At 39.8% G+C, this 13,686-nt stretch overlaps 1 protein-coding gene across 3 annotated transcripts in view; it reads right to left on the bottom strand.

The window, feature by feature from the left end:
- Positions 1 to 6,145: 6,145 nt before the first annotated feature.
- LOC139445145 (histone deacetylase 6-like) overlaps positions 6,146 to 13,686 on the bottom strand; it is a 35,936-nt gene continuing 28,395 nt past the window's right edge. For all 3 annotated transcript variants that reach the window (XM_071226247.1, XM_071226246.1, XM_071226245.1), the window contains 7 exons: positions 12,834 to 12,960; positions 12,236 to 12,301; positions 11,561 to 11,620; positions 10,585 to 10,674; positions 10,246 to 10,349; positions 8,122 to 8,189; positions 6,146 to 7,351 (listed from right to left, as the gene is read on the bottom strand). In XM_071226247.1, the coding sequence (XP_071082348.1) occupies positions 7,287 to 7,351; positions 8,122 to 8,189; positions 10,246 to 10,349; positions 10,585 to 10,674; positions 11,561 to 11,620; positions 12,236 to 12,301; positions 12,834 to 12,960 (580 nt within the window). In that variant the 3' untranslated portion in view covers positions 6,146 to 7,286. The remainder of the gene's footprint in view (positions 7,352 to 8,121; positions 8,190 to 10,245; positions 10,350 to 10,584; positions 10,675 to 11,560; positions 11,621 to 12,235; positions 12,302 to 12,833; positions 12,961 to 13,686) is intronic.

The raw sequence follows: 13,686 nt of genomic DNA on the forward strand, positions 1-13,686 counted from the left end.
ATCTTTTATTTCAGAACATTTCATTTTATTTCTTGAACGATATTATGTATCATATCAAATAAAAAAAGCAACACATGTTGGGGTCATATGTTTATTCTGAAAAAACATCAATTCCTATATGTATTTGACACAAATACAGCAAAGTAACTTTAGAACTCCAAGATCTAAAATAGTTCCTTTTTCTTCTAGTTTAGGTTGAGTGTGAAGTATGTTATGCCACAACAAATTAACTATAAGATTTTCATTTGATTTTTAAAACAAAATATGAGATTTTTAATTAGTTTTTGTTTAACCTTGCTCAAGGCATCTGTGTACACCAGCTATGAATAGTTTGTAGGACTATACTACTCAAGAGAAGATAAAGAATAATGTTTCACATGTCAGTAGTTGATCTTTCATAGCTGGTGGGCATTGCAACTTGTTTTGAGTAGTATATGATATGTCATCTAATATAGAAACAATACTACACAGACAAATAGGAACAATATATGTGACGTAAAGTGAAAATCCAAAAATTAATTTTTAACTGCCCAAATAATAATCTTTCCTCCTGATACAGACTCAGATATATACCTGTTGAACACATACAATGTGCACATCAATGAACTAGGGCAGGTGTGTTTAGCAATGAATTAGACAAGCAGTAAATTTTCTAATTTTAAAAAGATTGAGTGTTTTGCTTGAATATTTCTTTATTAGAATATGTAGGACATCAATGAATCCTGTTCCACAAGGAAATCTTAGCACTACTACAGTCGTCAAGTCCAGGTGAAAGTATTTGAGTTACGAACATCTCAGCCCTACGACTACTGTATGTCTCTGTTATGTATTGGAATTACGATCATCTTAGCAGCATCTTGTGTGCATTTTCCTGTACTAGAGTGAACGAAATACTTTGAACAACTTTTCAATAATAATAACTCTCACTAGTCAAGCTTCTCAAGTCATTCTCTCTGTGACTGACTTTGCTTGACTTCACCTGATTTGTGACCTGTGAGTGAGTGAGTATTGTTTTACGCCACTTTTAGCAATATTTCATCATATTATTTCAATATTTCGGCGGGGATACCAGAAATGGGCTTCACACTTTGTACCTATGTCGAGAATTGAACTCGGGTCCTCGGCATGACGAGCGAACGCTTTAACCGCTAGGCTACCCGACCTCCCCTTTGTGACCTGTGAGCTGAACACAGTAGTGAGTGAGTGAGTATGGTTTTACGCCGCTTTTAGCAATATTCCAGCAATATCACGGCGGGGGACACCAGAAATGGGCTTCACACATTGTACCCATGTCGGGAATCAAACCCGGGTCTTCGGCGTGACGAGCGAACGCTTTAACCACTAGGCTACCCGACCGCCCCGCTGAACACAGTACCATGTACCATGCCACCATGTAAACAGATTATATCGTGGTGAAATCATCAAATCAGCCTGAGACACTGGTGCTGATAGAAAAAGAGATCGTAATTACGGCTGTAAACAGTTTGTTTATTTGATGTTGTTTAACGCCACACTCAACAATATTTCGGCTGTATGACGGCGGTCTGTAAATAATCAAGTCTGGGCCAAACAATCAGGTGACTGATATCATGAGCATCAATCCACGCAACTGGGATACGATGACATGTATCAACCAATTCAGCGAGCCAGATCACCCAATCCCGTAAGTCGCCTCTTACAGGCATGGGTTGCTGAACACCAATTCTAGCAGGTGAAGTCAAGCTGGTGTTTGAATGGGATGGTACGGTGTAACACTATTCCCACCATGAGTTAAAAGATGCCATACAATGTTCACTCTGAGGAGTTTAATTAATGAACTTGCAATTATATTCCCTGGGGGGACTTTGACTTGATTTAAAAATTAAATCTGATGAATAAATTATTTCTTTTTAAGGATGAAAAATATTCCATTGCTACTTATCTGTTAAAGACAAAGCCTGTATTGAATAACAGAAATATATTTCATCTTGCACAAGTATCCATTATGAAAGACAGTTAATCCATTCCATCCCACCTGTCTCTGCATGCACATGTATCTAGCCAAGACTACTGGAGTTTACACATTGGTCACATACAAATTTTGACTCCCATCATCATCAATAATAACCTATTAGTGTCTGGTTAACAAGTTTCACAAATACAAATAAAATTTTCCTGTTTAACAGGAGCACAAACGAATATGCAGCATTTATTGCACCCTGTATATAAGAAACAGGAACGGGCCACTAATATCTTCATCCCTTTGTAATCTGATGCTGGTTACAGTTGCATCCTACATTCAGACTTCCAACCTCACATCATTACACAATAAACAATACAAATGTACTGTATCAGTAGTAGGAAACAAGATGACTATTGTATTGTTTGTTGTTTAACGCCGCACTCAGCAATACTCCAGCTATATGACGGCGGTCTGTAAATAATCGAGTCTGGACCAGACAATCCAGTGATTGATATGAGCATCGATCCACGCAATTGGGAAACAATGACACGCATCAACCAAGTCAGCAAGCCTGACCAACCGATCCCGTTACTCCAAAACATGACTAGACTGCATGTAATATTTTCATTAATACATGATGTTTGTTTTCAGAAATTCACCTTGTTGCTTGTCTCAAACCCAGGACAACTCCAACCTTTTTCCAGGTCAACACAAGGTTCAAATGCATTCTGTATCAGTGTTCTCTTGCTGTATTGCACTCCAAAGGGAGTGAGAGTTGTACTAAAGCAATATCACAGCAGTGGATGCCAACAATAGCCTTTAAACATGCTGAGTAAACACTTTCACCTTCACTGTGGTCTGTCCACAATTTCACCAGTATAGGCTATTACCCACCAATACTCCTTAGGTGAGGTGAGGTGAGGTGAGGTGAAGTGTTGTTTAACGTGTTTAAGGTTATTGCAAATATTTGGCAACATGCATGCATGTGTGTGTGGCTGCTTGTTAGTCCGGACTAATGCCAGTTTTATTGTACAGCCCACTGAGATACCATGCTGCAGTTTAACATGAATTCCCCACAAAGACACAGTATACGGACTCCCGAGCCGACCAGTCCTTGTTTTAGCCCCTTAATGCCGAGCGCCAGACAGGGTAACAACAAGTACCATCATGTAACATCTCACATCACCGACCTTCCACTCTCCGGGCAGATGCTCCATGCACTAGATCTACTCCTTAAAGAGAATGGTTAAGCATAATTTCTCCTATTAAGTACATCATTTTGGGTTGGAAGCCATTCAGAAAGTAGTTGAAATGCCATTTGACAGCATCACTTTAAATGCTACATCTTTTGACAAGAACATTTCTGTACATCAAGAAACAAATTGAGTGAGTTTGTTATAGCGCTGCTTTGAACATGATACCAGTCTTTTGGGGACCATCAGTGTGGAGTTGGAAGAAAGCCTAAAGTGATGCAGGTTTCAGATGTTTACCACTACGGTGAAACCTGCGAGCACGCGTATGGTGCTGACAAACCTGGAAACATTATCAGGGCTTATTTGGGATTCAAACCTATGATCATACGATTCTGGAACCCCAACGGACACAATATGGTGAATTATGGTGACTCAAACAAATGGTCGCTTGTCCCCAAGATGAAGTATCCCTTCACAAGTTGTTGGTATCTCTTTGTCTGGTCTCATTGCGCTGCCTGTATTACTTTTGTTAATAGTAAGCGGCTTTGTTATTCACAGGTATTTTCAAAATGATATCCTGCATAAAATTATTAAATAAATTATTATTTAAATATGTTATCTCCTGTATCTCTGAATATTGGCTTACAAATTAATAGTAAGCGGCTTTGTTATTCACAGGTATTTTCAACATGATATCCTGCATAAAATTATTAAATAAATTATTATTTAAATATGTTATCTCCTGTATCTCTGAATATTGGCTTACAAATTCATCTGGGCTGATACAACAGAACATATTCATGCACCATAAAAATATAACGCATTTACATCAATAAATCCTATAATAAAAGCACAAATATTTTTCCATCCTACACTAGAATGGTAGTAATACTTGAAGCTACTACCATCATTTCAAGCAATCATTATCAATCATAGAAATCTGGTTACTTCCCTCGAAAAATATAAATGCATTTCACCGGTAATATAACAAGCAGCTTAAAACAAATTCGTTATCTTTCAAAATATCCAGGAAATGTTCTAAATTAATACTGGCATGCTGATAATACAGTATTGTATACTACTCAACTTTTGAAAGGGATAGGGAGTATCCAGGTGGGGTCTGAATGTGACTAATTGCTTGAACTTGTTGTCATACCAATAGTATTCAATACTGCCTGGATATGAAGCTGGTGCAGCTTCATTACAAGTTGATCGAACATAAATACACCCGGTTAATTGTTGTAGTGTTATGTCACGGTATGAAATATCTCAGGATCCCTGTCAAATGTTGAGTAGTATAGTCAAAGACAAACATACTAATATATAGTACCCCAAGTGAGTGAATGAGTGAGTGAGTTGGGTTTAACGCCGCTTATAACAGTATTCCAGTTATATCGCGGCGTGTCAGCTTGATGTGGGAGGAGAGGAACTGATTAAGGTCTCAGACGTTTACCACTTCGGTGAAACCCATGAACATGGGTATGGTGCTGACAAACATAGAAACATAATTGGGACGAACCAGGATTCGAACCCACAGTCATAGGTTTCGGGCGTGCCCAAGGGACGCAACTCTGCACAGCGAATTGCGGCACCTTAGACGACTCGGAAACCCATGCCCCCAGTACCCCAAGACTTCCACATATAGTAATGTGAGGTCGCGACATGATACACTTTTCAATACATGATAACTTGACACTTGACATATCAAGCGGGTGTCCCCAGTATCTGCATCCTTCATTATCCAGTGTATCAGATCTTCATTCTATTACCATAATTACCCAGGACGTATTCGCCCAGACAGCTTTGTTACAAAAGCGTCATCACTAGCTCCAATTAACACTTACTTAGTGTGAGATTAGAAGAGATCTACATTCAAAATTGTGGATTCGGGAGAGCGAAATCTGATATTTTTTAATCAAATGAGTAGAAGCTCAAAAAGATGTTTTCCTGAAAGCAAGCCTTGAGTTATGTTCTTATCCCACAAAGTTGTCTGGTTCCTGTGAGATGTCACACAAAAGCTGAGTGCAGTACTGGTGACATGGCTGCTTGTTTCAGTTCAGTTCAGTTTAATTGGAAGTCTATTTCCATTGTGTAACAAAGCTATGGTGGGTCCAGGGTATATACTATTCAAAAGAAGTCGAGGAACTCCTGATTAACTGACAGATTAGCAAAAATAAAATGAAATACTTGGGTGTTCTCTAACTTCTTTTGAGTAGAATATTATAAAAGAAAGGCGATATACACTGAATAATCGAAGATAATCATTGATCAGTTTCAATGAGTCAAACATCTACAGCCAAGCTGCTTGCATGGAGTCTGGCATGAGATTCTATGCTGCACCAACATCTGTAATACTATTTTGGGGCTCTTGGAGGGCCGATAAACACTTGTCAACAAGAGCTTCATACCCTCTGCATGTTTTGCAAGTACTTTAGTCTGTAGAGACGTACACTTGGTATATCCAATAACAAATACCTTGATACCCAGGTTCACTTATGTACCGTATAAATACTGAAGGAAAAAAATAAGAGAAGATAGAAATATTTCAGATGAAAGTGCATCCAGTTATTCCCATCTCATTAAAATCAGATCTTAGTTCTAGCTACCGCTAAACAAAGATCTGAGGCTATACCATTAGAGGTCACGTCAGAACGACCTTTCATCCGACCAATCAGAGTGTCGCTTACCAGATCATGAAAGTGACAGTCGGAATGTGATTTCTAATCACGCAGCCTTGAAAACTTTAAAATGGGGTATTCCGAACGATAGTTACGGGCTTAACCACTGAATCTATACAATCTAGACCATATATTAGCCATTCGAGAATGTTCTTTTGTTCAGGTTTCAAATTTTTAAGCGAGAATTTGTCAAAACATGTTTCGGTGCATTGTCGCCAATTTGAAATTAGTGCCGTAAAGCATGAGAAAGCTGCCTTCTGATTGGCTAATGTCGACTTCTTGTCAGTAATTCCATTGGTCAATCAGAGTTAGCGAAAGATCGGTCTGACGTGACCCGTAATGGGATGTCCTCAGATCTTTGCTTAGCTGCAGCGAGAACTAAGATCTGATTCTAATGAGATTGCCAGTTATTCACAGTTTACATCAACAAAACAAATACAAGTGAAATGTAGCACCTATCAAGTCACCACATTGCCAAAAAACCACTGGCTATTCCTAGCACTGAGCGAGTAAGTTGGGCTTAATGCAGCTTTGAACAGTATTTCAGTTATATCGTGAAATGTCATCTGGGAAACACAGCTGTTAGCAAGTTTCCACCAAAACCATGGCAGAAATAAGCTTCATACCTTGTACCAAAGTGGGGAAGCAAACACAGGCCTTCATCACGACAAGTGAATGCTTTAACCACCGGGCTATCCTACTCCAGAGTTAACAGAGGGTCAAGCAGTATTTCGTATGTTATCATCAGTGTGTCAGCTTAATGTGGCATGAAAGCCAAAAGTGACTTGACCAGTTTAGTAAAGCCCAGCGATCATGAATAACAAATAGATAGTTCTATTTGTTCATAATATCATATTGTTCGAAGCAACCGTCAGATAAACAAATTGTTAAGTCACAAATGAGTACACTATGACTTGGAACTAACAATACTGCATGTCAACAGCTAATGAAAAAACACTTGTTAATATCAATAAAAAAACTGCATGTCTACAGCTAATGAAAAAACACTTGTTAATATCAAATGAGAAAAAGATTGTTCCTCTGTTTAATAGCAGAGTCAATTTTGCCCTCACTAAAATATGAACCTAAAAGTCCAAAAGATCCATTTGATCCCTCAAATATAGTGAGTGAGTGAGTGAGGGAGTATGGTTTTACGCTGCTTTTAGCAATATTCCAGCAATATCACGGTGGGGGACACCAGAAATGGGCGTCACACATTGTACCCATGTTGGGAATCGAACCCGGGTCTTTGGCGTGACGAGCGAACGCTTTAACCACTAGGTTAACCGACCGCCCCTCCCTCAAAAGATGTTCAGGACCATCCAATTCTTTCATATGACTGTAGTGAATCGGTCATGGCATAATGATATGGAAGAATCAGGTGTTTTGCTAACTTCTGTTGAGTGGTATATATTCCAGTACAAGTAATATCCAGATGATGTTGTACAAGATGTACTAGATGTCCTGCAGAGGTTACGTGGGCTCCTTCTCTGGGGTTTCCTCAGGCTGGACCAGCATATCAAATGCTGGGAGGGGTGCTGGAAGAGACAAACATCAAGGAGTGAGTGAGTGAGTGAGTATGGTTTTACGCTGCTTTTAGCAATATTCCAGCCATATCACGGCGGGGGACACCAGAAATGGGCTTCACACATTGTACCCATGTCGGGAATCGAACCCGGGTCTTCGGCGTGACAAGCAAACGCTTTAACCACTAGGCTACCCGACCGCCCCTAAACATGAAGGAGAGTGTGTCAGTGAATGCATGTTGTGTTGTGCCATAGTCAGCATAATTCTATCTGTACTACTCAAAAATAGTTAAGGGCCATAAAATTCTTGCATATTACTATAGTTAATCTGTCCTGAGATTAACTAACCATATTATTATGGAAGACTTGCTGGTCCTTAACATTGTTTTAGCAGTATATGTAATGCATGCTTTTAATGAATAATGTCACAGCACTGTAGTTTAACAGGGTGTGTCGAAAACAGAATGAACTGGCAACAGTTGTATTAAACATGATAAAGTTGCTGTCAGCTTAGAAACAGAATATTATCTGGTGGGTGCCAGATGAACAGGCCATGACATACATGAGGTTGATTCTGGGCTTTTGAGCATGAACAATGAGCCCCCCATTAAGGAAGATGATACACAATCAGTGAGTTTTGAGGGCGACTTAAAAAAACCCAAACATCTTAACAGGAAAATCAAAATATTTCATTCTTCAAATCCTTTCTGAGATCCAAGAATAGAAATATGATCTCTGTATAAATAAGCTGCGTTGTTTACTGGCTACTTCTAAACACTTACTCCTGCACTGAAGACTCTTCCAGTATTGCTTGTGAACGTCAAGCACCTTGCTTATACACTCCACACCCCTGAAACAACAGACAAGTGTGTCAAGCACCTTGCATATACACTCCACACCCCTGAAATAACAGACAAGTGTGTCAAGCACCTTGCATATAAACTCCACACCCCTGAAACAACAGACAAGTGTGTCAAGCACCTTGCTTATACACTCCACACCCCTGAAACAACAGACAAGTGTGTCAAGCACCTTGCTTATACACTCCACACCCCTGAAACAACACACAAGTGTCAAGCACCTTGCATATACACTCCACACCCCTGAAACAACAGACAAGTGTCAAGCACCTTGCATATACACTCCACACCCCTGAAACAACAGACAAGTGTGTCAAGCACCTTGCATATACACTCCACACCTCTGAAACAACGGACAAGTGTGTCAAGCACCTTGCATATACTCTCCACACCCATGAAACAGACAAGTGTGTCAAGCACCTTGCATATACACTCCACACCCATGAAACAACAGACAAGTGTGTCAAGCACCTTGCATATACACTCCACACCAATGAAACAGACAAGTGTGTCAAGCACCTTGCATATACACTCCACACCTCTGAAACAACAGACAAGTGTGTCAAGCACCTTGCATATACACTCCACACCCCTGAAACAACAGACAAGTGTGTCAAGCACCTTGCATATACACTCCACACCTCTGAAACAACGGACAAGTGTGTCAAGCACCTTGCATATACTCTCCACACCCATGAAACAGACAAGTGTGTCAAGCACCTTGCATATACACTCCACACCCCTGAAACAACAGACAAGTGTGTCAAGCACCTTGCATATACACTCCACACCCATGAAACAAACAAATGTGTCAAGCACCTTGCATATACACTCCACACCCATGAAACAACAGACAAGTGCATCAAGCACCTTGCAGAAATGTAGAAATGTAGAAATTTTGAAGTGTCTGTTTTTATTAAGTGTCTGTTTGTGTGTATCACATGGAGTTGGGAAGGCAAGAGAAACTTGAAACAGAACAACAATAAGTTATTTTTGTGCATGGGATGCCATAAACGCAAACACTGCAACACCTCGATATATGCCTTATACACAGCAATATACGGTAACATAGAGTGTCAGCTTGATGTGGGAGGAACGCCAAGATGTTTACCACCTTGATGAAATCCACGAGCATTGATATGGTGCTGATAAACCTAAACATAATCAAGACAAACTCAAGATAAACTAGCTTTTATTGGTTCAGGACAACAAGGTGACAAATCAGTGAGTAAGTGGAATGTAATGAGCAGTATAGTGAATGAACCAATCTCATTAAAATCAGATCTTAGTTTTCGCTACCGCTAAACAAAGATCTGAGGACATCCCATTACAGGTTATATCAGAACAACCTTTCGCGAATTTTGACCGACCAATGAAAAGACTGACAAGAAATCGACATTGGCCAATCAGAAGGCAGCTTTCTCGAGCTTTACGACACTAGTTTGAAACTGGCGACTACCTTCGAAACATATTTGACGTATTCTCAATTAAAATTTTAAAACTGATAAGAAGAACATTCTGGAATGGCTTATAGATGGCATAGATTGTAAGGATATAATCATAAAACCTGTAACTGTCGTTCGGAATACCCCGCGGTAAATAAATCTTGGTTGCAGGATTAGAAAACACATTCCGACTGTCACTTTCATGATCTGGTAAGAGATGCTCTGATTGGTTGGATGAAAGGTCGTTCTGACGTGACCCCTAATGGGATGTCCTCAGATCTTTGTTAGCGATAGCGAGAACTAAGATCTGATTTTAATGAGATTGGTGTATGAAATTGATGTGAGAAGAGAATTCCAAGTATCTATGATGTTTAACGCGTGTATAAAACTGACAGACTAGGTTCTGGGGTTCGAAGCCACTACAAGCAACACCTTGTCCATCTGTGCTTGTCCCATATATTTTCTAACACCAGAATATGGAGAGATATAGTAGCCATGTGGGAAATGAACCGTGTAGTGTTCAAGAAGTAAACACACTACCCACTCACCTAGCCTACCACCCCTAATAACTTGTAACTGAAAAGATCTTGGTATAACCAACCTTGAACTTGGTGTAAGGGGAGGTAACTGTGTACAGGGATCCCCCAGTAGAGCAGCTACACAAGAGGCGAATGCTTCCGATGTGTTCTCCAGGTTGTAACCTCCCTATGGAAACAAATAATACAAATTAATATAGAAAGTAATGGAGGATATCACAAGGGGATTAGTAAATTATCTCTTTATGATGCAAAAATATAAGTAGATTTCTACAATGGATTTACATTCAAAGATATAACCGGTACTATATTTGTCATGTATGTCACCATTCTTATTGACAAAATCCTCTATGCCAGAATTTGCGAAACACTTTATAATTCCCTATTTGTAAGAAGCTATGTACCTCCAGTGCTAAGACAATCCTTCCTCCAGCCAGACCTTTCAGCATACTAGTCATGTGACCAAAACAAGGGGCACTAACTCTGTATCCTCCCTGCAACAATAGAATAACAACATGAGAAAAGACAAATGTGGGAAAAAACGCTTGGACATAATCCTGCTCTTTGCTCAGTGGATGAAAAAGTAAAAATATAGTGCCAAGGCACTGAAGCTCACCTGGATATGTAGTGAGTGAGTGAGTGAGTTGGGTTTAACGCCGCTTTTAACAGTATTACAGTTATATCACGGCGTGTCAGCTTAATGTGGGAGGAAAGCCCGAAGTGATGCAGGTCTCAGACGTTTACCACTTCGGTGAAACCCACGAGCACGGGTATGGTGCTGACAAACCTAGAAACATAATTGGGGCGAACCGGGATTCGAACCCACAATCATAGGTTTCTGGCGTGCCCAAGGGACGCAACTCTGCACAGCGAATCGCGGCGCCTTAGACGACTGGGCCACCCGTGCCCCCCTGGATATGTAGTCAGTCAAGTGTTTAAAATGTCTGCAAAGACAGACACTTCACAAAAGTTGCTGTCACCATTGATATTCAAACATATTCTCCATAAATAATGAGGACTAAAGCAAGCCCCAAATCCTAATGATTTAAAACAAGATATAATGTGATATACGACCAAACAACTTGCCAAAGTTCAGCTTCCTCAGACTGGCAAATTCAAATTACAAAGCCACAAATAAAATTTTGAGACAATTTAAGTGCATGGCCAAAACACAAAGGTTGAAACAATGTAAATATTCATAATATTATAAATGATAGTTTCACGACGTGAACTTAATGGTGTAATTTCTGGACTTGTCTAAAACAATGTGTTGGTTTAACCACATTAAAATGTTGTTTGGCACTGCATTTCCTAGTCTAGTGTATAAGCAGCAATCTATGAGCTGCACAGCACAGCCTAGAAAAAACCCACAGGACTTACCATATGGTCATCACAAGCAGCATCAAATCCTGCCGACACCAGCACTAGTTCAGGATCAAACTGGAACACAGTTATCACACATTGGTCTACTTGGCAAGCTTATTTGTAGAATGCAGACCATTAATTCAGTTTCTAAATCTAAATATATATAATTTTTTAATATGAAGTTTACACGATGTACGGCTTTTCCATTGGACGAGAGGTCGGTCTCATGACCCCAAAATTGACGTTCATAAGTGTATGACTGACACAATTTGACGTTCATACGTTTTCCATGAGATCATGTTCTTGCAATGACGTAAACTCTGACAGACTACAAGCTCCCACGTTCATACAGTTTGGCCCTCACTCTATGAAGGTTCATACTCCAATGAACTCACACAACGTGAAGGTTCATTCTTAAATATATAAACACACATCACAGCATGTCAGCTTAAATTAGGGAACCTACAAGAGAAGAAGGTGATGGATGTGTTCATTTAGTGAAACCACTGACATGGTGACAGATCAAGGGTCATTATCAAGGTGGACGTCTATCCCAAGACCAGCAGATTCTTGAATACCAAAGGGATGCAACTCTGCACTGCACTATGCAGTGCCTTAGTTACGTTGATACTAGTATATAAATAAACAGACTAGATAGAGTAGATCTACCCTACTCCTCGATCACTGTACCTCATAAGCTATTGGCAGGATGATCTGCTGAAATGCTGCTATATAGTCACCGTCTCCCATGACGCCCTGAAACACATATAGCATAGGACATGAGAAATAGAAAAGTTTACTTAGGTTAAAAAAAAAAGAAGTCTTGGTTCTAAGGCATCCCCCGCATCATGACATAGTCTGCCGCACATTTTGTTTTTATTTCCATTTTCAAAAAAAAAATCTTTAAATATTCCGCGTCTTGGAAACACGACCCTGGCAGTGAAATGTACATGATTCCACCGAAATTATAGTAAACAATATTTGGTTACTTACATACTTTTGAAATTTTAAAATTGTTAGAAAACAGCTGTTCAATTGAGCAATTGTAAGCTTGTGCTATGTCACATGACTTTCATCAACGCGGAAAAAGCGTGCTGCTTTTTGCTTGGAAGCGGGGAAAAGGGATTTATTCTACCTCTCAGAAATCCACATGTAGTCTTTCTTGCTCATGGCGGGGAATAAGGGATTTTTTCATCTGCTGAGTTTTTTTCCCTCCAAGGAGGTAAACTTCATATTTCATCAAGATCACCAATCAGATCTCATCAGGTGGTATGATAATGACACTTACCTCACTCCATGGGACGTTCACATTGTATCCTGTCCCCTCCTCATACCCAACCCTGTTCAGGGCCCCACAGCCACCATTGGGGTAGAAACACCCCGACTCAAAGCGGTGCAGGGACATGTATAGTACACTGAAATACACAATGGTCATACAAATAGGCTGAAACATACAATAATGATTCCACATAATATAAATGAAAAATATGACCTACATATATTGATCCAAATTTTTTGTTTGTTTGTTTGTTTATCGACCATAGCTGTTCATAACACTTAAGGCTTAAGTGGTGGTCAGTATGAGCCACTTCACACAGCAACCTCAGTGCCACAACTGTAGAACTGTAGTGAGTGAGTGAGTGAGTTGGGTTTAACGCCGCTTTTAACAGTATTCCAGTTATATCACGGCGTGTCAGCTTGACGTGGGAGGAAAGCCTGAAGTGAACGCAACTCTGCACAGCGGATCGCAGCGCCTTAGACAACTGGCCCACCCGTGCCCCCTGTAGAACTGTAAATTGAACGAGAAGGTTTAATGGTACTGGATTTTTCACCATGAATACTTTTCTCGATAAGATTTGTTTTATTTCTGAAATCTAAATGGTCCATTCTGATTGGCGATAATAGATACCACTATATTAATATCAAGTTTGATCAATGCTTATCAGAACAACTTGGATCTAGTTGGTTTTTTTCACATTCTGCTAGCAGGACAAGTTGAGTTATGACAACTTATCAGAGAAACATATGAGATCCTCCACTGTATCATCACTTCATATCAATCAGAGTGAGTGAGTGAGTATGGTTTTACACTGCTTTTAGCAATATTCCAGCAATATCACGGCGGGGGACACCAGAAATGG

This window comes from Haliotis cracherodii, unplaced genomic scaffold (genome assembly GCF_022045235.1).
Source record: "Haliotis cracherodii isolate W230 unplaced genomic scaffold, xgHalCrac1.p SCAF_6, whole genome shotgun sequence".
Lineage (NCBI taxonomy): Eukaryota > Metazoa > Mollusca > Gastropoda > Lepetellida > Haliotidae > Haliotis > Haliotis cracherodii.